The sequence below is a fragment of the Galendromus occidentalis genome, unplaced genomic scaffold (assembly GCF_000255335.2).
Source record: "Galendromus occidentalis unplaced genomic scaffold, Mocc_1.1 scf7180000077170, whole genome shotgun sequence".
Taxonomy (NCBI): Eukaryota; Metazoa; Arthropoda; class Arachnida; order Mesostigmata; family Phytoseiidae; genus Galendromus; species Galendromus occidentalis.
The window spans coordinates 454,156-479,323 of NW_003805158.1; the positions used below are offsets into that span (position 1 = coordinate 454,156).

A 25,168-nucleotide genomic window follows, 5' to 3' on the forward strand; every position below is an offset into this window, starting at 1 on the left:
GGGCGTCAGGTTCGGATTCGAGCCGTTGACAAATTGCCTCTGCGCGAACATCAGAAAAGTCTCGCCGTCAAACGCAGCGTACCTTTGTCTTCACTTCTTCCCCGGCCCCGAATCGGAGCTCGCCGCTGACAATGCGTCAGTCGTCGACGTCTCAATGGACCTCCATGTTTTTCTCTGGGAGAGCCTTCCTTTCTTGCGTTGTTCGGAGTCCGAGACCGGCGGCGGGTGAGCCGATGAGCCACCCCACTGAGCGTCAGCACATCCGTATTTCACTATCGTCGACGGGCTGCCGGACAGAAATCGAGAGAAAGCCTCGAGAGGGTCAGAAAATCGGGGGACGTCGGGAGATGAAGACCAAAGGACCCTGATTATTATTGTACGTGATTAATGTTGTCTGCAGAAACTGACAGGTGGGGAGGCCGAAGAATGGGATCAAAGGAACACAAAGAAGGAGTAACAGTACAATGGCCATACTCGCGGAATGAATTCCGTCCGGGGGCAAGGTATGCCGGATCGAGCAAGAGCAGCGATGTATCAACGATCGCTGTAACAACGGATCCTATGTTGCGGTAGCAGGGGAAAGAGAAGAAGGTCCAACTCCTGAATATCGGCCCTCGAAGTCTCCGAAGCTTTTGTTCGAAAAAATGAGAACTCGCCCAGCGAATGATCCATGACCGAGGGTAACGAAATACGTAAGTATTTTAATTTGGAGAGGGAGATCCGTCCGGGCAGGAGGGGAACTTTTGGCGCACTCACGCCAGAAACAGTCGACTAGGAAGATCGAAGGCTCTACATATAACCTCGACGAGCCACTCTTATGCTTTCCGTCGATAAGTCGCTCGCGCACATCCAAAAGAGCGTATTACCTATCGAGCGATACGAGTTTCCGAACTCAGATTGACTCAGATTCGGGGCGAAGCCTGAGCCGTACCTACCATCTCGCCCGGACGAGTTCATCGTGAACGGATACGGATTTTCTGCGACAGGAGGAACATATTGAGTTGTATTGTTGTTCGACTGAAGGGGGTGACCGCTCGTCGCTCCTTCGATCGCGGTTCGGTCTTATGGTGTCGTTTTGATAGAGAGCACTTCGGAAAAAATGATTCCGAGACCCTCGTAGGAAAGGAAATCAGGCGTGCGCTCGTTCCTTGGCTGGAGACTTCTTACTTACCGTCAGCTGAGCCGGTCGGTGGAATGGGGGAAATCAGGACATGGAACGAATGTCGGAATGAAGAAAAATGTATTCCACTGTGCCGGATATCGAAGATTGGCCAATATACGGCGCAACCGTCCGTCGCAGCCACCCGTCGACTGCGAGAGGGTCGCGGCAGCGGATGGAGAATCGAACTGTGTTTGAAACGAATGAAGAAATGACCAAACCGGCAGGCCGACATGATTGTCTAAAATTGGCACAAAATGATTTCTAATGGACAACGCACTGGGGGATCGGGGCAACGATCAGGGCTCCAATCATAGGGTGCCTTCGCCATAGGAGCCGGGGAATAGACGACGCTCCGGGCGGACGGCTCGCCGTCCGACGGGACTTAGTTTCACGTGGACTTCGTGTTCCTCTTGCGTTGATCCGGGGACACTAGCTGTTTCTCGAGGCGACCCCCTGATCACAATGATTATGACGGATTGAGTGCAGGGCAAGCGCTCCCATCCGTTCCGCGCGTGTATGCATGGTGCGAATGAATATTTTGCTGCGATGGCGCCTCCACGAAGGACTACGAGCGGAGAATCCGGCCATCAGCGTTCTGCCGGGTTCGCATGCAGCAGCAACGTCAGGTCGTATTTCGGTCGAGCGTTTTATCAACCCTCAAGGTCATAGTAGGTGGAATCGAGCGGACAGTCCCAAACGAGCCTGGGAAAGCAGTTTCCTGCATCTCGGCCACTTGAGATAACGGTAATGAGCGCACATCGTTTTGAGGCAATGCGACGCTGTAGTTTCAGCGGCTGCTCTTCTATTCGCTTTGCGGAAGAGGACATCGATAACTACGGAAGGACAATGGGAATTGCGTACGATGGTCAAATGACCCGATTCGATGCATTCCGCTGATAAGAGTTTCGGGTGAGTGACACCGTTCGGTGGTTGCCTCCACAGAGCAGACGAGAGAGAGTTGGAGGGTGGTTGGTGAAAACCGTCGAGTGTCGACGAAGAATTGTCGGTTCTGTATCAGTAAGAGATCCCATTCTCCGCTGCGCGTTCAAGTCAAAACAAGAGGAACTCAACTCGAGGAATTCCTGGCTGCTATCCCTCCCGCGAAACCTCCGAATCGGCAACCTATGTTGTTCGAAAGTGCGGAACGTTCCGATGGGTGTCCTCATTCCATCCTGCTCTCTGTTCATCTCTTCTGAAAAGAAACGACCGAATAGGTAAGCCAATATGAAACACCCCAACGATCGAACGGGTAGCATCGCTCAGCGGAGCTCGCTCCGAGTTTCGGGGGCGAGGGAATCACCGCGATATGATGAAACGTTCCAACGGCCGATCCCAGCCGTGTCGGTCTCGCCGAAATCGGTCTCAGGAGGGGTATCACCCTTTTTTGTTGCATCGAATATTGCCGTGACCGATGATGAGGTTGTTTCTCCCCATCGGGGTATAGATGGACAAGGCAAGAGAGCCTTCGCCTGTCGCATTTGTTGCGGGAAAGACACCGGAAATAAAGTGAGTGCGTCATTCTCGTTTCTCCGAAAGAATCTCTGGGATTCCCATGTGACATCGCTATCGCTCCGGACCTCTGGTAGTTGTCCCGCTTGCTCTCGAATGAGGAGGGGAAAAAACAGTAAAGCGTGGTTATACGCTAAAAATTCCAGCGCCGGGTGGTCACCTGAAGCCGAAGCTAACGAAGTGAAACATGAGCTCCGCATTGCGCTGCACGTTCGTCCGTTAGTTCAAGGGCCGACTGTTCCGTCCGTCCGTCCATCAGTCAGACAGCCGGTCGTTCGGTGGCTTCGTTCAACCGTCCGCCTCCTCCCCGTCGAAGCTCTTCTGTCGCAAAAATAACTTGAAAGCATCACGTGATCCCCCACCTCCCATGTCTCTCCAATCCCTCCCTGGGTCGGAGGCTTTTCAACGGACCATTTCGTAATTCGAGATTCTTCAACTCCCCGAGCAGACGCAGAAAATGACGGGAGAGGGACAAGAGAGCGTCTGACTCTCGTTGGGACACAAAGTCCGAGCGCGTCCAATTTCAACGTCTTCGACGGGCGATTCTAGGGAGAGCCGACGCCTGAACACATCATTTGCGAATGTGCTTCTGTTCTGAGTCATTAGACTGGTGCATGCTATCGAGGGAATTCGTATTCAGGTAGCAATCCCTGCTTACCGCCGCAGGAATCAGATCGCGAATCGAGGATTTGTGTATCGGCTTCGATCGACCCTTTGCGGGCGACTATGACCGACTGAGATTCTGTCGCGTATCTCAGTAAAGTATGGAATCATCGAAACATTCAGATACGAAAATCAAGAGCTCCTACCTAACTCACGAAGTTTTCGGAGCTTCGCTTTGTGCGGAGTCGGAATTCATGCTACATCGCGGTCGGCTAGGGATTTAGAGTTTCATACTCTCCCCCTTCCATCGGCCCTCTTCTCGGGGAAAGAAGCTTCCGCCTGAGCTTATTGGACGGGCATGAGGTAACCACTTTCGAAGCTTTGTCCCCCGGAGCAGCTGGATCCGGTCGCGGTTTTTTGATGGCTCTGCTGACAGTGGTCAGTGGAGCGATTTTCTACTTAAAGCTTCTTCGAGTCGAGTGAGCGCCGAAAGCGAAGATCCTTCCGCTCTTTTCCTCAATTGGAAATCGGAAATAATATTTCTCCCCAGCAGGCCGCCTCCAGAGCCACCCACCGTGTGGTCTTCTCGCTCGAAGTCCGCTGAAAGGATTACGAGGGGAAAGCTCTCTTCCTAGTTCGGAATCGATTCCGCGTATTCGCAGCACCTCCTACCAGGGATCAAATCCGCTGAATTTCTATCTCTGGCAAGCCGGGCGCGCAATGCGTCAATCAGAGAGATTCTCTGGAGTTTGCTTGGTGCTGATAACGCCACTGGATATAGCTCAGCAGCCATCCGACTTTGCGCACTTACATCTGCGAGCTCTGTTTGCTCCTGGGGCGACTCTCATTCGCTCACTTTGCAAACAAACGGAAGAACGACCGACCGATCTGCGGAGAACGGAGTCTCTGACTGGATCGGTCTTATCGGATTTATCGAAGGAGGGGAGAGCAAGGACAAAGTGAGATCAAACTTCCCCGGATCGTTTTCTGCTGAGGTTGTTTTCTTCTGCGACAACAAGCGAGCATTTGGTCAGGATCAGACGAACTCTCCCTCCATCTCTTGCTCCTCCCACCGTCAGCTTCCAGTGACACACACTGGTACACACACAAACATTCTCGCCGTGAGAACGGCGAAATCGGCGTCTCTGATTGCGCGACGGCTGATCGCTCTCTTCGTTTAGCCAAATCGCCGATTTAGATAAAATGTTTCTCGGGTGCGCTAAGGCCTCCGATCGGAAAGAGGGTCCGGAGGGAGTCCGCTTGTCGCAGAAAAAGAAAGTAGAAGACCAAGACCAAATCCTTCTCGAGGACACTGCTAACGGAAACCGAAGCGTTATCAACAAAGTTCTAGGAGTCCGCTGGGCGGCAACTACGGGTAGAAGAATCGACTTCGACTGCGTCTGTGCGATTGCGTTGACAGTCGTTTTCGACGAGCTCGTTTTTACCTTCGGCAACCGCGTACCTTCCCCTTCCAAGGATGAGCTCGTTCCGTCGTCACGAACACTCCGAAATCCAATGAGAGCGTCCTCTGACGGATAGGAGGCTCTCCGGACTTCGACGGTGTGTGTCATATGTGGGAGGCTCCAGCTCTGATTTCGTTGAGCGTGCCTCTGGAATAGCGTCAACGACCAGCGTAGGCCGTAGGTGCCGAATACATTAAGGGAACGGCGTGAGACAAGTTCGTCTCAATCAGCCATTTGGCCACTCACCTAGCTGCGGAAGTGAGTGGAAGGTGCTGTGGAGAAGCCAAAAGCTACGCTTACCAAAACCCTTTCAAGGCAAAAAAGAGCTGCCTGCCTTCCCCTAATTAGTTCCTTCCTGACTGACTGGCTGGATGGGTGGCTGTCTGTCTCGGTGGGTGACTTGCTTTCTTTGCTTGTTCGTGGAGCGGGGGACTGCGGCGAGAGAGGCTGTGTGAGGGGCGGCCTGGGCAGACGAGGGTATGGCGGGCGTCTTTTCGGCTTCCTCCATTACAGCTGACTTTGCTTGAGGGAGAAGTTAAGGCGAATCGAGTAATGTATGGATATGGGAGGACACTCGCCGCACCTACTGTGGCGAGCTGCTCGCTTTCTTTGGGCCGTAGGGTAAGGGCGCTTAGCCGGGTGGGTGGTTAACGGCGCCGTCTGCTCAGCCTGTCGCTGGGTGGGCAGCTGGATGCGGGCGATGCTCGAGGTGACTTCAAGACGTAACTCGGGACTCTGCCTCGAAGCAGAGAAGGCAGCGGTCGACCGTGCCGCCGAGGGCTGAAGCCGAAGACGAGTTCTTCCCGTCGATTATTCCGTCTAGTATAGTTCATCAATTTGTTTGTTCCTATTGCTATGAAAAACTTGTGGGGGCCACCCCTCTCACCGCAGCGTTCATACTGCCTACAGGAGCTTCTCGAAGGTTTGCATCACCGCGGGCACACAAAAACTTTCGCGCCAGCGCATGCTCCGGGTATCACGAAGAGAAAGCGCGCTCCGCGATCCTCCCCAGATGTCGGGGCACGTTGAAGGGTTGCAGCGCGACCGGAAAGCGGCAGCGACGACTTAATTAAAAAATCCAATCTGTTCGGGTATTGGTCGAGTCCTATGCGAGTAGGAGCGACTCGCACATCGGAGACAGCGCGTGAGCATCGTCATATCCGTATAGAAGCTTTTAATCGATGGGAAGAATAGAAGCTAGCAAGCAAAAAGAGGAGCTTTGCCGGTTTCGACGCGGCAAGATGATCTGGGACGATGTGGCCCCGGCCACGCACATCCACACATCGGAGCATCCAACAGGAAAAAGAGAAGAATCAAAATGGATTTCGAAGTTTACTGCGGAGCTGCATCTGATGACGTGAATGCGTTCGAGAGATGTGAAGCTCCCCTGTCAAGCTCTTTGTATTGTTTTCGACCTGGAGCACGATGGCGGCGGCTTGGTTTCAAGTTTGTTGTTTCAAAACACTCAGCGTCCGTCTCGTTCCACAAGTTTTTTCTTTCTCTTCTTGTTCCCTTCCCTCGTCCGACGCTCGTTCCTTGCGAATTCACGCTTGACGGCTTTCACGCTCCAAGAGCACAGAAGCAACAACAGAATCCATACAACCGGTCGGCGGACGGTCATGTCAAACTGCGCAACAAGCACGCTGAGAAATCCAAGAGCAGACGCGGTAGACGTACTCCACTCGGGAATCCGCCGACATACTCTAGGGTTCCGGTGGATATGTACGGATATATAACGATGACACCGAATCCACGCATCGTCTGGCGGAGGTACAAGAATGGATTGCTTCCGCGCTGTTTTCTACGGATTCCTATCGCGTATGCGTCGGCTTCTCTCGGTGTTGTGCTCCCTTCACGAGACCTCTAGTCCCCGGCTCGAGGCGCTCATTGAATTCGACACAGAATGTCCGGTGCCCGCTCGGTGGGGTCCCGCTCAAGTGTGCTACTCCTTGGGACGAATGGTCGGCGTAACGGGGCATTCTCGTGACTTAGGTCAGGTTGAGACTGGCTACTGGAGAACCTGAATCCATTATACCATGAAAAAGGCGTATTCGGAACCACTCAATCAGATGATATCGCATTGGGAAGGTCGTCGGAAGCCGATTCGTCCCCTCCGATCGGAACAAGGCAAGCCTGCAAGAGAAGGAGTCGGACAAGCATTCGCGGACAGGGGGTAGACACGATCCTTTCCGCTCCTCATACGAAGCCGTCTCGGCACAAGGCTATAACTGAAAGCCGATAGATATCTCCCCAAGTTCTTCTGTGGGCATCGTCATACAAAGATCAGGTCAAGGGAAAGGGTGTGTGACTGTCAGAAAAAAAGATGAGCCCCAGGTTAGAGGCCGTAAACCATTTCAAGTGAAAGAGCGTAATTTCGAGAAATATGCGAGCGCGGGCTCAGCAGAGGTTTTGATCATTCGATACAGCATTTCATGATGCTGGCTGGTGACCCCTGAGCCTCTGATCCGCATAGGATGTTAATGCGCTCATAGCACCACATGAAGACACAGTGCAATCTTCAGTGTTTTCGATGATGAAGGCCAGCGAGCAGAAGGCGCTCGAGACATGGAAGTTAAGCATAAGATGGCGATAAAAGCGGCAGAGAAGCGGCGCTGGGTGCATGGTCCCGGTTTATTTGAAAAAGCTAGATGGGGAACATTTCCCGCGAGTTTCCGGGTGATCGAGCTCTGAAATCTTGCCTGGGGTCGATCGGAAGGACCCGCTCGTTACATCGGATGTTTCCCCCCTTCGGCTTGAAGGGCACCAGAAGTCTGGTGATGATATTTCAAGATTATTTAATTTCGACTCGATGCTCATGATCAGTAGGGGTTGCTCATCGATACATTGAACCAGTTGTTCTCACGCTCTTTCGGGCCGTTGGTCCATTCGACTCTGACCTTATCTTAGCTCCCCCAAGCGCGAAGTAGTATCGACAACGAGGGACTTATTCGTATGTTTCAATAGGGGTTGGTAGCACAAAGGTTCCGCTTTCGCTGTGGATCAGCCGAATCGCAGCTATTGGCGCTGAAGTCATCACTTGAGAGGAGCATGGAATTCTCGCTTGGCAGAGCGAGGGAGTGCGGAAGGGCAGAAGCCGTCTTATCACTCGGAGTCGAGCCTCCAAAATCGCCGAAGTCACTCTTGCTCTGAACCACCATCCATGGCTTGAAAATGACAATTTGGTGAAAGATTGTCTCGTGAGGATATGCTCACGTCAGAGAACACCATCTAGAAATCTCGCTTTGGACCCCCCGAGGCTTTCAGGGACCCCAAAACTCACTTCCGTCCTGGTCCCCGGGCACCATCCACAGAGCAATCACCTTCGACTGAGTCCATCTCAAGTTCAGCATCTGGGGGGGGGGAAACTATTGGAGGTGCATCAGCATTAATTAACTCATTCTGATCCTTCCCGGGGTTGTCTCCGCGTGCACCGTGGGTACCGAGTAGAAATGATGGCCTTCATTCGGTTCCAGACGATCCTCGAAGTACTCCAGCATAGGGTCGAGAGTCTGCATTTTGAGAGGGAGACGAACGGGAATACCGACTCCTAGACACCTTCCCTAAACCCACAGCTCTCATGTGCGGAGGGATCGAGGTCGGAGAAGGGAGGAATTCCTCATCAAATGATGCCCGTTCGACAGAATCCATCGCCGACAGGTTCATAATGACCTCCGCGATTACGACAAACTGCTGGAAGGAACCGAGAGACACAAATCAGCACAAGATCACGAGACATCCAGTGCTCGCTTCGCCCCCCCAAATAATTTCGAGAGAGGGAGAAATCTAAACGCAAGACTCTCGGACCCGTCGATGGCTTCCGATGAAAACGGGAAAACGTGCAGGGCGCGATATCGGGCAACCGTTCGAGGAAGCCCTCCGAAGAGTCACGGCACATTCCCCAGCTCTGAGTCTCCAGATTAGCGGCACGGGGCGAGAGACGACTGAGTGAGCGACGAATCTAGCCTTTTTGACGTGCGATGGGACGCTTCGTGCCTCAAAATGGTCAACGATATTCGTCAGAGCCTCACGTCGAGCAGAGGGGGCCTGGATTGAAGTTCGTGCACACTTACGACAGAGAATCGGGAAAGCGTATTTGGTTCTAAAACTCGATCTTCTGCATTCATCTTATGGCCGGATGGACTCGGATCGGTAGACGTGGCATTGTGGCCCTCTGAGATACACATCTCTACCGCGAAGTTTCGGCGGGAACCATCAACGCCGATTGATAAACGCGTGCAGATTTCACCAGACAAAATTATTCGTGCGCGCTCACTCCCGCTACTTTTTGTACGTAGGTATCCCGAGAGAGATGTGGAATCAGGAGCGACATTGAAGGGTCGGATGTGACTCGATGAGACCTCCAGAAGTCGCGGGAAACTTTCTTATTAGACGGCAGCGATGATACCAATTCTGTCTTCATTCGTAGGGTTGATACTCTCTACTTACTCGGCGACGTTTGTGGAGCTTTTCGAGAATCAGAATCATCAAGTCCATTCCATCCAGCGGCTCGGTTGCTCGTCGAATCTCGCTGCGGATGTTGTGCGATGGGCGAGGCGAGGCCAGGAGGAAAATTCTGTCTCGACGCGAAGGATGAGGACAACGTTTTACCTCCGGGGAAAATATTGGTATCGACTCAGCCGTCCGCTAGAGGTCGCGAATAAGGGTTTCTTCACTGTCATATGTCGCTCCGAGCCTTACCAGTCGATCCCGATCTCCGACAACGAGGACTGAGGAGTAGAGTTCCTGAGTCCCGGAGGTTCCAAATCTATCCGATTCGCAAGAGCGAAAACTGACGACCTCATCGACGAGGGGGTCGCCTCTGATGAGTCCCCGCCGCCGTGAGGTGTGGGGAGGGCTTCAATGAGGATCCTGCAATCCGATCTCTCATGATGCGAAAGTCGGGAGATAAGAATGTCCGTTTAGTAATTTCATTGATGAGTTAGCGAAAAGCTGCGGCAGGCACAAAGAACTCGACGCGTCGAACGCAACCCTGGGGTTCCGGCCCCTCGAGCGCCTTACGCAAGCCAAAGAAGTCATTCAGAAGGCGATGAGTCTCTTCGGATGATTCCATCCTGAGAATCTACGAGTTGAAGAGGTCCGCGTCCGATCGCGTTCACCGAAGCACTCCGGAAGCGACTGCCTCGGAGTGCTGGATTCGCGTTTCTTTCGGGTGGACTGCCTCTTCTCGCAACATCTCGAGCGATGTTCTTTCGGACCGTCACCCCCGATCAGTCCTTCATAGGTATAACTCCGACCCAAACCGGGGAGGGAGGGGCCCAGAGATCTCAGGCCGGATTGAAACTCATAAGAACTCATAATTGAGAATTCCCAAGGTTGATTCGCTTCGAGACACCTCTCATCGCAGGGCCCGATTAAGACTGGCATTTCGATCAGCAAGATTTCCCCTCCTTTGGCGCCAAGCCAGCAGGTGGACGATACGAGATTTCTGGAGTCGAAAATCTGAACAAATTGGCCCCAAAGATCAAGGCCAATCAGAGCGCTCCAGACTCGTGACTCCTACCGAGGAAGTACCATTAGTGAACATAGGAGACCTCGGGCGACGAGGCGAGGTGGCGCTGTGTGAAACCCAAGTCAGAGGTTTGCAGGCTACAAGCAAGTTCACCAGCTTCAATTCCGGGAAACATCTGCAAAATCTTCCGGACCTCGGCTCCGATCGGCGAGCTCGAGCAGAAGACTGGGAAAGAAATTTTTCCAAGCGTAAAAGGCGGCTACATCCATCAATCTGAGGCAGATTCGACCTTGCCCGTCTTCGAGGACGCTGGGGATCACTTGAGAGCTGCACGCTCAGAGCCCATGATGACAAACATGATTGAGAGACACTAGACACATAGAATCCGCCCCGTTCACACGTGAACCAAGATCTTTAGTTTCGAAATCGACGCCGTCCATGGAGCTATTTGAGTTTCGCATGCTATCCGCGCCTTCGATTGGGACCGCTCTCCCGCGGCGACTTCTCAAGCTTTTTCGAGGGGCATTCTGAATGGTGACAATTCTTGATACTCAGAGCTCAGTGGAGGTACTTTTTTTCAAGGAACCAGGCTTACGATGAATCGGGCGTTTTCATCGAGGAGGCCTCGATGCAATTGAATACGGAGGTTCCGACGAAGAGATCCCTCTTGAAAGCTTTATCGCAGATTACCGACCCGCTCGGGGTGCTTTCACCAGTCGTCATCCACGCCGCAACCTTACTCCAGAGTCTCTAGGCAGAGAGAATAGACTGGGACGAACCCCTCACGGGTCCGCATCGAGAGACATTTGAGGGCTTCCGCGACTCGGTCGAGGCGACGCCCTCAGTCAGAATCCGGGGATGCATTTCCAGTTTCCTTAATCAATAGGATGATTAATGATCACATTATGCTTAGAGAAAGGATGATCGACAGATGACCTGAGGATCTGAGCGCGAATCCGCACTGTGAAGCCTGATTCACGACGGGGTTTCAAATTACTTAGGTCCTAGGTGATAGCGGGCCGGAAACGATACCCCCTCGGAAGGATTTGTTCCAGGACTCCGCCGAGGAATCGATTTCGACCGCATCAGAAATCTATTTTTCGAGACATCTTCACACACCGGATTCTTCATGGGAAACCCGTTTTTCCCTAAAATATTCTGTCGAACAGGCACAAGGGCTCCCAGCGAGTCAATGGGTGGGACTCATAATTCATAACAACCATGAGAGTTCCATGATAATTTATGATTATAAATGCTTTCGTCCACGACAAGAAGGCTATCAGATCAAGCCGGGAAAAACCGGAATCCTGAAGAAAAAGCCTGACTTCCTCCGCACTCCAGATCTTTCTGACGTGGTCTGCAGCTCAGGGGAGCTTCGAGCATGTTAGGATGCTTGGAATAAGTACAAACCACACCTCACCCTCGGATCCCCCAACTGAGTGGGTCCCTCGTGTTGCAGCCCGGAGTATCTACGGCGCCAATCGGCGCTTCCAGACGTCCGTGCCATTGGGAGGAGCGTCACGTAGCCTTGCTTGCTGGCTTGAGCTAAAAAAAAACTCCGACTACTCAACCGAAAGTTTCTCTTCCAAAATCCGAGACCATAATCCTGGCCATCCGGTATCCGGTGGTAGTTTTTCCGAAGAACGCTCGAAATGGCTTCGAGAAGCGCCGGCATACAGGTAGATTGCGAGGAGGATGACATTCCGTGCTCCGGGAACATCATCAGTTATCACCGGGTCATCCTAGCGGCATCATAAGCCGTGAAAAGCCTCGGCGAAACTTCATTCGATGAAATTCGAATAGCACTTTCCAGATCTCCGACCTAAGCATAGAATCTTCAACTCGAGGCGAAACAAGGATAACGTAGGGAACCTTGAACTTGAGACATCTGACTTGATCGCCTTAGGCTAAATATCCGTCAGTACTCGGATTACGCGGAGATTCGCCTTAAACAGGCAGCGGGAAATTGCGATTCGTCCAGCATGGAGTTCCCAGGTCGCTACGTGGAATTAGACAGCACCGGGGAGAACTGTATTCCGTATTTCGCATTCGGAAATATTGGTAGTAAGCTGCATAGGTTCTGTCCGGAAGCGCTGAGCGAGTTGATTCGGTACTTGTGAGAGGCTAATCTAACTCGGATACAGTCAGTCGTTCGTTGAGCTCGACGCCGATGCTGTTGTAGACTCAGATCGACTCTAGATCGCGACCGAATCAAACCGAGGCTCCGACTCCAAGCGAATTGGACTGCAAGGTCCAAACCGGGCCAACGACCAGATTTTTCAGAGCTGGCTCATGTTAGTGTATTACGATCTGCATTTGGCGAGAAACTATCATACTTTCCACGATGAGGCCAGCGTCAGGCCATCACCATTCTTCGGAATCTCGCTCGAGACCTCAAACGGGAGCTCCTGGAGACAGCGTCTCCAATATGCAGAGCCGCTTCTTGTCGATAATTTTTCGGACTTCCGTTTCCCAATCAAGATCTCCTCTCGAACTCGGTTTGCATGCTCGGACAAATTGTCCCTCCCGAGTCGGACTAAAAACCCGGCGCGTCTCCTCTCCGCGACCCTCGTCCCTCTCTCCCCCTCGTGCTGCTCTGCTGCGGCTCTGTGTGGTGTGGAGGTGGTTGGTTTAGTGGAAAGTGAGAAAAGTCGATGTGTTTTGTTTACAGCAGCAGCAGGAGCAGCAGCTTCGCCAGAGACAAAGAGACGATCGACAGACGAGACAAGACCGCCACAGCGCTAGGTTGAGACCGCCAGAGGATCTGTGTGTGTTCTTATACATAGTGCAGTCAAAGTGATACACTTCGTCACTCCGTGAAATCATCATCGTCGTGTTTGCCGGCACTTCCTCGTGTGTCCCTTGAGCTCCAGTCGAGACCTCTACTAAAATCATGCCTGGCGTCTCAGTAGGCGATTACTCCAAATTCCGGAGCGACCAAGCCGCTGCAGTCAGAATTGGTGAGTTTTACATTCCACGCTCATGCGACTCAATCGAGGCGTCCCCCTATCCGAAGCGCGATCCGACGTCTCGCACAAGAAATTTCTCATCGTCGGTGTCACCCGAGATTCCGGGATGCGCGTGATGCACGACAGCATCGAATATTTAAGCATCCGCCGGTATAGAGCGAAAATGAGTGGTCTCTACTCCGAGTAAGAATGAATCGAAGGGTCTCCAAGGACAGCGAGCTCTTCCTCGGTAACTGAATGATCATATTTGATCTTATTATGGGAGGATCGGCCTCATCTTCTCGAAGAAGTCGGGAACGCCCGTGGGCTGTGCCGTAAGACCGGCATTGATTCTGGCTCAGAAATCGAGATCCTGCGCGAAAATGGGCGCGTCTGGCGGGAATGCTTTGTGCCTTATTCAAGTGAATTGCGGAAAGTAAGCGCAGGTTGGCTACTTGGTGGCCAATTAATTCGCCGCTTCCGGAGTCGAAGTGGTGAACGAGGAGCCTTTGGGATGACTTTTGCTATCATGTCGATGCGGAAAAAAGACTTGGGACATTCCCCTGGACTGTCTCGAGCACGGACTTTTGGCCGTCGCGATGATCTAGTCGACGATCCCTTGGGGAAATCTCGGAGATCCCGCATGAGAGAGGCCGTTGAGGTATCCGATCCTGAGATCCATTACGTGACGTGGGTTCCTCTGACTCCCCCGCACAGTCGGCGGAGGACCGCTTGTCAGATCTACACCGAAGCACATCTCCAAGCTCCGGAGCACGATACTCTATCTTCGTGAAGTTCTCATAATCAGTTCTGAGAGATCTGAGAGCCTTTCGATTTGCGACGACCATTATTGTTGCTCTTCGGATTTCACTCAGATTCACTACGTGACTATCAGCGAGAGAAGGAGCGACGAAGGCGAACCGAGCTTTTTTCTTCGACGTGACGTTTCGTTAATTACTTTACGATCTACTGCTGTCCGATGCCAGTCTCAAGAGATGCCGGGTCGATTATTTTCGAGTAGCGGAATCTATGAGCCCATCCGCAATCGCCGCGAAATTTTCTGACAGCTCGAAATCCTAGTAATCTCGCGGTGTCAAACCTCTTCGAAAGCTGAGAAATTCGAGGTGAAGCCCGGGAGCAGAACGGCCGGACAAAAAGCTCTCATCCAAGCGAGTCCGATTGCTAGCAAAGTTGCGTCGTCCATTAATAGAGTATCTGAGCCTCCGATATCCATTCTACGGGGGTTCTCTCGCAGGCAGCGCAATTAGACCGCTTGCGTGATCGTCAGCCTCTGGCTATCCTTCACTGAGCAAGAGCAACAAAGCAACATCCGTTTGCAGGGTTCGCCGATGGCGGACTGATCATATAGCAACTCGGTCGGTGAATCGGAATCTTGAAAACTGCATCTTGCTCGCGGCTTTTCCGGATGATTTTTCGAATTTTTACCGATAGACGTGAGGGAGGCCGCCGTCGTCGTTACCAATTATTCCCATTTGGGTTCGCTTGTGATGACAAGGATCCAATATTCTCTCGAGTGCTCACAGACGGAAAGCGGGGCCGATTACGGAGTGACCTTCCCTTCCGACTTATTTTCATTAGCTGTTGACTATCGGTCGAGCACTTCAAAACTTCACCAATTTTCTGCTTGAGCTCTCGTATGGAGGAGTGGATATCTGTAGTTCGGGGTCATATCCGTGAATTTCGAAGCAGTCATTCCGTCCGCGCTCAATTGGTAAACGCTGCCGCATGCGACCCCCGATACAACGAGGGCCAGAAGGAATTTTTTTTTCACCACAGCACGGCGGCGAAGTTCCACCAAATTTTAGCGGGTCCGCCACACCACAGTTCTCGGTGAAACAGCCTTCCAGTCCGGGGGAGCTTATCTATCCCGTGCCAACCCCCCGGTGTGTCTCGAAACTCGCCCAAGATACCGAGGGAACGTCGAGTTGATGCTCGCACACAACTCAGGAGAAAAGTCGCGGAACAGAACGAAACACGAGCCGCTGACCGACGTTCGGCCATCGCTAGAACCTGTCGTCGTAAGTTCAAGGCGGTTCAAGTCTTCCAGCTTGATCTTGGCAAAGAGTTCAGAGTGGGAAAGCAGTGGGCAGGCAACCCGACGAAACGACGATCTGTAAGCAACGAGGCGAAGAGAGCAAAATATGACTCATATACGTCCAAGTTTCGCGACTCGTCTTCTAGAGCAGCACCACCAACGACGTTCTACGGATCCTTATTATAGAAAATTATGAGCGCAAAGCAGTTTCCAGCGAAGTGTTGCTCACTGGCTTCTCAACAACCCGCGACGTCTCTCTATGACGTCACAGCAGTTCTGGACGAACCGCGTGAAAAGCTCTTTCAGCACCGTTGACTTCTTTGACGCTCGTGGAGTAAATCTACGCTTCGGGTGAACATCGACGCATTCGAAACTTGGTGACGGTGTCGGCGGGAACAAGAGGCCGCCTTATTCAAAAGAAGGTGTTAACACGATAGTTGCCCATTCGATCGGCTCTCACCGACCTGCCCGGCTAAGCAAGAGTCAGGCCGAATCGGCTCCGAGCCAAGGCTTGAGCACGGACCACGGAGCTCCCTCCGTATAAGTAAAGAAAGACGTCGACAAGGGCGGTAGCGCTAGTTTCGGCCACGATCAGGGGAAATGGAGCGCCCATTGAGAGATTCACGACGACTGGGGATTAGAACTGAAGCCGGATGATGATATGCCTGGCTGCGGATCACGTCAGCTCATCGTTTTCTCGAGCGAATTATTGGAAGCCTCCTCCGAAGGATGCAACAACTCGATGAGGAGGAGATCTCAATTATCATTTGGCTCATGGGCACGCGTGAACCGCAGTCTGGATGAGCAAGCTGTGGTTCTGACCGGTGTTTTCCCATGGATTATTAGGCAAATGATATGCGCGTGCCGAATCCCGTCCATTCGCTTCACCCGCTGCGCTGGGCAAACCGCGCGAATTCATTGGATTACGTGAGAGCGGCGCGGCGCTGCGAGCTTCTTATAAGCCTTCCAATTTTTCTCTTAGGCTCGGGGGTAGTCGGAGATCTGGCTGGAATTAAGGCAAAATACGACGCGCAATTGCAATGCCTCATCGAATGGTTACTTTGAGGTCCGTGAACGCTCGGCTCGGCTCCTCACTTCCGAGTCGGATGCGGCTCTCCATCGGTGGATAAGAGCAAGCTAGCTGAAACAGAGATAGAAAGTTTGCGGGTAGAACATTGAGCAACGAAATTTATCGCGGCCTATTCGTGATGTGAGCTGGAAACTGCCGCGGCTACCTTTGCTACTGGCAACGAATCTAGGTTAGATTGTCGTCGGCGATGATGCTGTCACAAGGGGCCACACCGCAAAGAGAATGGATGTGGCTCAAACGAATGAACTGCCACAACTGACTGAGACAATTAGGCCTAAAAACCGCGGAACCTTACAACCGCTTCGCTATGACAAGTCGCGACCCAAGGCAAGCTGCGCTGAAGCGTTCGGCTTGCGCTCAGCTCGCAAGCGAACGTGCCCAATGATGTCTAATTGCATCGCTCAATCTATTCAACAAGGATCGGAGGCTCGGAAAGGCAGGGTCTGTTTATGAGTGCATTCAGCCGACTTCCTCGTGCTGCGGTAACGGTATCTCGTTACTAGCAGTTCGTCGGCATTCGAGCCGCGGGCAGAGCGTCCTCGGAAGTTCCTTCGTTCATGCTCCCTTAGCTACGAGATCGAGCTTGGAATGGAATTCCAGTCTGCATATGCGGAAGCGTGTTCGAGAGGGCGCGCGCTTCTTCGTCGCCATTCTGCTGCAACAGCTTCAGAGCGAGCCCCTCATGATTGACCGAACTGGGAGATTTCAGAGGAACAGCGCCGATCACATGAGCACATAGTCTCTCGGCTCAGAAACCCGACACTTTCACAAACAAGTTTCCCGAGAGATCTGATATCCGGAGGGGCACATGCCCGGTCCAAGGAAATTATTTTGCCACCTGTGAATTTCTGAGCGATGCCGATGACCTTCAAATTTCCATCCGTGCACTTGTTTCTCTCTCTTTCCCCTTCGTTAGTCAGCCAAGCGAGTAAGGCGACTTGAGACGAGTTTGCTCAACTGTTTCGACAACGAGAAAATTTGATTTCCCTCATATCTGATTTCCGGCCAGAAAGGTATCGCTCGAACTTGGAACCAATTCGTAGAACCAATCACGCGGCAGGAACATCGAACATATTCGGAGGTTTGACGAATCGTATTCCTTGACGACGCGACGCAACGTGACGAGAACCATCATCACCTCATGATGGCAACAGACAGAAGGTCTCGCTGTTTCCCTTCTTGCGATGGAATCGGGCGAATCTCAATACAAATTACGCAGCTAATTCTGTCCTCGCCGATGCTACTAATTCCTTTGGATGTCGCATGACGGCAACGACAACGCCTCATCGATGTATGCTGGACGACAGTGGTATTTACTTCCCATTGAGCGAAGAATTTTCTGGTGCCGTCTAAGATTTCGACTACGGGATAGCAGCGAACATTCGCACTTTCTTTTTGATACTGTGTTTTGGAAGCCAGCCAGAAGTGCTCCGTTCTGGACAAATGTCGATTAGCATTCGAGATAGAACCCATCTCCGTCGTCTATCGTTCCCGAAATGTCAATTACCCTCCAATACCCTCCAATTACCCTCCCTGATGTTCAGCAGGGGGTTCTTCGATGTAATTCCGCCTTCTGGGAAGCTTACGGTCTTCTTTTCGGGTGCCATCTATGTGCCATTCATGTTTCTCATTCGATTCGTGAGCATCCGATGGAACGAACGAACTCTGGGATAACTTCTCTCAGGAAACCATGAAGTTTCCATTTGGAGAAGAAGTCCTTGGGAAGCCGAAAAAGTTGAAAGGAAAGAGCGTCGGGCGGAAAACGGGATACAGTTCTTTTGACATCCCTGACGACCTTTCCAGAAAACTCTTCTGGCAATGGACAACTTGGCGAGTTTTTCACTTTTCCAAAACGATGCTTCAAGCCTCTGAATCATTGTGCAACGAGGAGAAAAAATCATAAAGACGAGGCTGCGCTGAACACTGTCCGGCCTACCCGTGAATGTTTGAGTAATCAGCTTAACTCTTTTACGATAGTCGAGTGACGGTAGCGAAGACACCGTCCGCCCGCCACAGCGATCTTTGTGGACACTGACTCGCGATCACGGGAAACATTTTGGTTGTGGTTTTCGTCGAGAACTTGATTTACCTATCTTCTGTGCTCTCTGTCTTCCCCCGAGAGAAGGAAATCTTCCCTTTAATTTCGGAATCAGGCCGGCTCCAAGGCTCGGCACCATCCACTTGGGATTTCGATCGGAACGCGCCCGAGATGGTGTGGACGATCCGTATAGCGTGGAAAATATATTTCTTGCGAATTCTCGCTGTCTCATCTTATGTCATGATGGCTTCGTGATGAACGGACTTCGTGATAGCCTCGTCTGAGTGGGTCGAAACCGCTGTACGCGAAGCGTTGCGACTTGCGGCGTTGCCCGTTGCAGCTCAGCTGTCGGATAGAAGTACTGACCGGACAACCCGCTGCTACTTCGGTCATCAAGGGCTGCAGAACAGCGCAGTGCTGCAGCATTTGATTGTTTTAGTGAGTTTCAAGTAGACATACATACTTATGCTACGTGGCTCACTGTGAACACACCGAATGGAACAGTTCGGACTCCTCGGGGAACTCTCTGCTCGTTGCCCAAGGAGCGCTTTCGGTTCGGATCTTCAAAGTCAGGTTCAGGAAGCGCTCACCCAATATACGCGGGGATTCAGACGGTAAACTTAGGTACGATAACTGTCGGGCGATGCGAAAAACACGAAGAATCCTTTTTCATATCTTACGGGAGCGGCAGGTCAGCGGAACGAAGACAATCATTGGAAACTTGTTGAGAAATCACTCGAAATATGAAACGACCCTGTCAAGTCGTTTAGGTTGAGGAAGAAAAATATCCAGATATAGCAGCTCTTCTAGACAAGATTCGGAAGTCGAGAGAATTTCGATACATCCGAAGGACTTCAAGATAAGGAACGACAAAATAAAAACGGATCTGTTCTCCTCTACCGAAACTAATGATGGGGACCCATAGGTTGTTCAAGCAAATACTTGTAAGGGCTCGAGACGCGCGTAATCGTTTCATTTATAAATGAATCAAGAAGCCCGCAGCGATATTCCCCGAACGAGTTTTTGTCGTTTATTGTTGGGAAGGATGAGCTGACAATTCTATTTTTGTGATACTCGACTCAAGTGCGTTACGCATCAGCACGGATTTCCAAAGAGTATCCGATTTCTCTTCTTGCAACGGGTAGAGACGTTTCCCATCTGTCAACGTCCGCGGGCGCTAATTTTTCTCGACAGCTCATTAGTGGGACACGCTGTTCGTGGATATATTTCCACGCTCTGTCAAAGCTCATTGATTTCTTTCTTCCCTTCCAGACACTGGAGTCATGCTCACCCCCACTCCGCCTCCTCCGAAATATGCTCTATACCCACCCACAGTATTCATCAGGATCGCAGCCTTCCTAGGAGCAGCTGCAGTCACTTTAGGAGCCTACGGCGCGCATGGTAAGAGCTAAGGGTCCACTTCCCGTTCTCCAGCGACAGCCTTCCCAGCTGGAGCGTTTCGTACCGGGTTGTTTCAGCTCTCGTCAGAATCTCATCGAGCAGTTCAGCGGAGAATGAGGACAGCCTGCTCCTCCATTCGGGAAATTGCATTTGGAGATCACTCTGGCGATTCCGACCATGTATCGATTACCGCCAGTGTCTCGGAAACTCTGAAGTGGCCTCTATGTTTTCGTAACGAAACCAGCATCTGGGGCCACCGACTGGGAGAACTCTGTTAGAGCGGTCGAGGACTTTGATAGTGGAGATATTAGGTTTGGTTTCTGTTCCTTCCTCTGGGGTCCCTCCAGGGGCCTCCGAAGAACTCGTTTAGAGAACCATTCTCTCGTTCGCTCCTTCTCTGTTCAATGCCCAGTAGTTTTTGGTCCTGGGAACATTCTCCACAGAATGATGTGTTAATGGCGCGCTGGCAAAGAAGACTCTTCATCTGGTTCGATGATCTGCTACATGTAATTACAACGCGGAACGGCGCCTCTCATGATCGTCGAAATCGATGTCAATATGTAGTTTTGCGCTGTAGCTTAGCGGTTGGGATGAACTAGCGATAGATTCCAGAATATCTCATGGTCAAGCCCGATTCCACCGTCGCACTCGTCCTGCGGGAATGGAGGCTCGTCCCGTCTTACGAAGGTTCCGCGTGATTCCTCCACAATCAAACGCAAATTTCTTGATTACAGTGCTGAAACCAACGGCCGAAATGGCGACGATGTTCCACACCGCCAACCTTTACCACTTCCTGCACACTCTCGTTCTCTTCACTGTGGCGTTTGCCCGTTACCCGAAAATCGTGAGTATTTTCTCATTAAATGATCAATTACCTAATTCAAATCGAAGAAACGATCGATTTATCATCAATGAGCGAAGTACGATCGTCCCTACTGACCTCTGCGACGACTCATGACCGGTTCATGTCGTCGGCACACGCTCACCTCGCCATCGAGCGGCGTCGGATCAAGTAGAAAATGAAATGAGCAGCCCTCAGGAGCCACCGCCGGAAAGACAACCGCACGGGTCTGAATATGTGCTTGAACTGTTTTGTGGGATAGAGAGTGTGTGACTGGCTTACTGAATGAATGAATGAATGACTGAGTGAAAGCCGACGGTCGGCGTTCGAATGGCTCGGCAATCATCAACAAAACAGCGATAGCTCTGTCGTGCACCCGCCAGCTGGCAAACGGAGCAGCCAGCCTGCGGTTCATGTAATCATCTAGAAATTAATTTGGCAATCAAGAAAATGTCGCAGACGCTCGTTCGCGATGCTTTAGTCCGTTCCTCTTTGGCCTCTCCAGGTATTCCGGTGTCTCATCAATCGTTCTCCCCCCGGAGGGCTCGAAATTCTCAGAACCTAGAGTAACATAACATCGCTTCTATTCGAGTGCTTAACGATCTTGTCCTTCGCATTTTCAGACGGGTTCTTTCTTGACGTTGGGCATAATTGTCTTCTCGGGAACGTGTTACCTCTACGTCTTCACGCGGAACCCTCAGTGGATTCAAGCGACACCCTATGGAGGAATGCTCCTGGTCGTCGGTTGGACGACGTTCCTTCTATGAGACTGCGTTGCAAAGTTCGGTATGATGTCCAATCTCTTCGGTGGAGTAGCCCGCCGAAAGAATTAGGACAACAGAGCCGGAAACCCTGCATCAGACGTCTCAAGTTGAAACGTATCCTTCCGCGGGCTGATGACCACACGATCCTGAGCGACAAATACTTACATTATTCTTCGAATGTCTGGAATACCAAATAACAAACTCGGGCCTCTTCTCCCGCTTTCGGCCCGAAAATCGGTTCGGGCGACTTCTAGCGAGAGCCCTGGTGGCTTTCGGCGGCCGACTGTGTATACATCTAGGGAACAGTAACTGGATTACTGGAAGCTCAAATAGGTACGATATAGCGTGAAAGCCGAGAAGTTATATCAGGAAGTGAGTGGAAGCATCCTTGTAAGCTCCCGTCGCCGCTTGGAGGCTAAGTAGAGACTCGATGATGCACCTGTAGGTTCCCATATCATTCCGTCTCTTTTAGCAGACCACCACATTTTTGCGACAACTCTAAGCAAAACAACATCGGTCAGATAGCACCTTGAATGCGTTGTGGAGTAGCAGCTCAGATTTTAAATGAACAAATGTTGAGCAAAAGGGCCAAGATCCTTCGACATGCGATTCTGAATCTCCGGATTTTCTCAAAATCTGACTAATAATTCTAAATGTTACCCGAAACCCCCTCATGCGAGGTATCGCTTCAAACTCGAGAGGTACTCGCTTACGCTAATTCAATGGAACCATCGGGAATCCATTCAACACGGAGCAATAAAAACTTGCGACAGAATCAACAGTTTGTCTTCTTTATTCTGCCGAGGGGATCTCCTCTCGCAACAGTCTCGACACAGTCAATTTGCAACATGGAGTTTGTACACGAGTTCATTTACACTTCATATTATTACTCCGAGATCCCAGACTGGTGACACCTTGGAGATTCAAATAGCGAAATCGAAGGAGAACTCTCGCTTCTCACCCGTTGACGATGACGGAGACGCTGCCTTCGCGAGAACCTTGCCGCCCGCGGTGTCGGCCTTTTCTGAGGTAAACTCGGCCAACTTCCGCTTCCCTTGCAACAATTGTTTCTCGAGGTGCTTCTCTTCCGCTGCCATCTTGGCTCGATAATCCCCGAGAGCGTTGCGCATGGCAAGGCGTTTCTTCACGACAGGAGCTTTCGGGTTTTCCAGAATCTGTAGGAACCGAATCGCGTCCATAAGGGCGGGCGTTAGGCGCATGATACAAGAGACGCATTCAAGACCTAATAAGGGATTCTTCCAACATCTTTAAGGGTGAAACGGCTCGAGCGTACCTGGAGTGCTTTCAAAGCTTCTTTGATTTGGTTTCGAGTGGGGTCAGATTTCTGGAACACTTTTCGCAGAGCGCTGATGCACCAGGACAACTCCTTCTGGAATTGCTCCTGTTCGTCGTCCATCGCAGTATTCTGTAATACATATTTCGACTCAGATTATTATATGAGAAGCGCATGCATCCTTGCATATTATTTCGATTCGAAACGAGGCGTGATACTCCGGGGAACTGCTGGCTAGCGCCCGCATGACGGACTTCCCGTAAGAGTGGAGTCCCCTGATACGAGATCTCCTCGGTGCCCCGGGTACCGTGTAGGGCGTTCAGTAAAATCAGAGAATCTTGAACGCCGCAAAGGAATTCCGCAGCTATCGCTGAATGTCCTAGAGGTCGACATCTCGGGAGAACATTACTCATGTACAGGACCCCAAGAAGGCGAAACGCCGGCGAATATCTGATCTGTGGAGCGAGTGCTCCCTCTGGAAGGCACAGAGTTCTGATATACGATCCCGAAAATCGAGAACTCCATGAAGTGATTCGTTCATCAACAGGAGTTTGGGTGTAAATTATTGGGACGGAAGTACATATCTCAAATCCGGCTACAACCCTCGACCGAGTAGAGCTCCGACGCTTGAAAACTGCTTAGAAGTCATCTTACTCTCCTCACCCGAGAGAATCCTCACCATGCTCGATCTGCTAGCAATAAGCATCCTGAGCTATTGGTTCATCAAGTCGTTCGAGAGAATATCCTCCGAGGGGACGACGTAGTAATAGGTTGCCGCTTGTTCATCGGCAGACCCGTCCGCTCCCTCGGCGGAAGCTTCCATTTGTAACAACACTTCGACTTCATTCTTCGTCGTCACTGGAAGCGTCTCAGGATATCGATTCCGCAGAGTGCCTTTCGTGGGCAGAGTCAGAAGTCCCGTTCCGTCGACTTCTTTCAGATGCTGATAAGTCTTCTGAGAGAGATCCATCAGTAGTTTGCAATGACGAGTCATGAAAGTGGAATGTTGAGGCATTTTCGTTTTGTAAGCGAATATTTGCTCCAGCAGGAAACGCGCCTTCGACGACTCCGCGGCGTCGTCGACGATCTCAACGAGTTTCTCGATGACGTTGTCACGCAGAGATCTCGCTCCGAGTGTTGGACAAACTTTATGGCACGATTCGGTCAACTGGTGGCTCAAAGCGGTCAGAGCTCGACTTGGGAAGTCCGCCTGAGTTGCCACAGACCGCCGAGTCGGCTTTCCAGGATTCTCGGTCTCGACCTTGAGCTCCCAGACGTCGACCGATGACTCTTCCACCGCAGACTCTACAACGACATATGTGTTCTGTGGAGCACCGCGATTTCCAGATTGCGATGCAATTGTGGAATGCACGTTCGAAATCGTAGCGTTCCTCCCGGTGCCGACGTAGAGCACTTCGCCGCTAGGTAGTGGAGCAACCGGTGTTCGCGGCAGACATCGTCGTTTGAGGATCGCTGGTGCTCTCCGACGAACATTCGACATTTTGTTCTAGGAATGAATCATTCCAATACTCATCGCGTCCTATCCACCTGAACTTCACTCAGCTCGAGCGTTTTTGCATTATAGAACTTTCGCACTGACCTGCTGGGTGGAATCGCTCGATGGAACCTCACTGCTCACTCGATGGATCGATGAATCGCGCCTCACGCGCCTTGATGTTGGTCGTGAAGTTCGGCATTCAGCCTAAGCGCGTTAACGCGCTGAAGGTGAGCCGTTCTCTCGAGCGCTATTTCGTGGCTTCGAGATAGCGTACGATCACTTGTGTTCCAAGGCTTCGGGAGACGCGTAGGAGAATGGCGCGAGGTGGAACGCGCAAGAAAAAAGGAGTCTGTCGATGGTTGAGAGAGCGAGGACGGCGGTGTCGATGATTCTTGCTGGAGTTCTTACCGGGAACAGGCGGTCCCTTCTGACCTTTCCGAATTCTGATATAGAGCCCTGTCGGATCACACACGAATCAGTACCTCCACCCGGATTTTATCGGATCACAAGGGATTGCTGATCTCAGATGAGCCTTCCTCCCTCGTGTTGAATGATCATTATTCCTTATCATTACGTATGTCTGCATTCCCGGAGCTAGTATGAAGGAGCGATTCTCCTAGACATGCGTCATATCAAGTCTCTAATCCTTCTCACCGATACGAAGCAAGCGACTCGAGACAGATTCGTCTCGCAACTCGGGGGAACCGTTCGGTGAAGGAGGAGGAGCCAGAATGCGAGGGGGGGAAGAAAGCTCGACCCGTCAGCCAGCCTGCTTTCCTCGATTGTTAAATTCAAGGTGGAAACTCATGCCGTCACTGACTCGGAGGCCAGGGGGACAGAATACTGGCCGTCAATAGGAATTCTCGAAATCAAGTCAGTTCTCTGATTGGGCTACCGTCAACCACAATGGACGAAGAAATAAGGACTCGGTTCAGGTTTGGGTCTACAGGTATACCGAAGCGACGCGACGTCTCATTGACTATCAGACCAAAAAAAATGCGAGCACCTGATGAGACACTGTCTCTTCGACT

General features: G+C 51.6%; 2 protein-coding genes across 2 annotated transcripts; one reads left to right on the top strand and one right to left on the bottom strand.

Annotated features, from left to right (window-relative positions):
• Positions 1–12,907: 12,907 nt before the first annotated feature.
• Positions 12,908–22,115, top strand: LOC100903504 (transmembrane protein 256 homolog). Its single transcript, XM_003741391.1, has 4 exons — positions 12,908–13,167; positions 19,612–19,740; positions 20,475–20,584; positions 21,205–22,115. The coding sequence occupies exons 1-4, from the start codon at positions 13,101–13,103 to the stop codon at positions 21,346–21,348; spliced, it is 450 nt and encodes a 149-aa protein (XP_003741439.1). The 5' UTR covers positions 12,908–13,100; the 3' UTR covers positions 21,349–22,115.
• LOC100903650 (UPF0488 protein C8orf33 homolog) lies at positions 21,040–24,270 on the bottom strand. Its single transcript, XM_003741392.2, has 4 exons — positions 24,240–24,270; positions 22,640–22,771; positions 22,307–22,520; positions 21,040–21,640 (listed from the first exon to the last, which is right to left on the bottom strand). Exons 2-4 carry the CDS (start codon positions 22,760–22,762, stop codon positions 21,507–21,509), a joined length of 471 nt encoding a protein of 156 aa, XP_003741440.2. The 5' UTR covers positions 22,763–22,771; positions 24,240–24,270; the 3' UTR covers positions 21,040–21,506.
• Between the last annotated feature and the right edge of the window lie 898 nt (positions 24,271–25,168).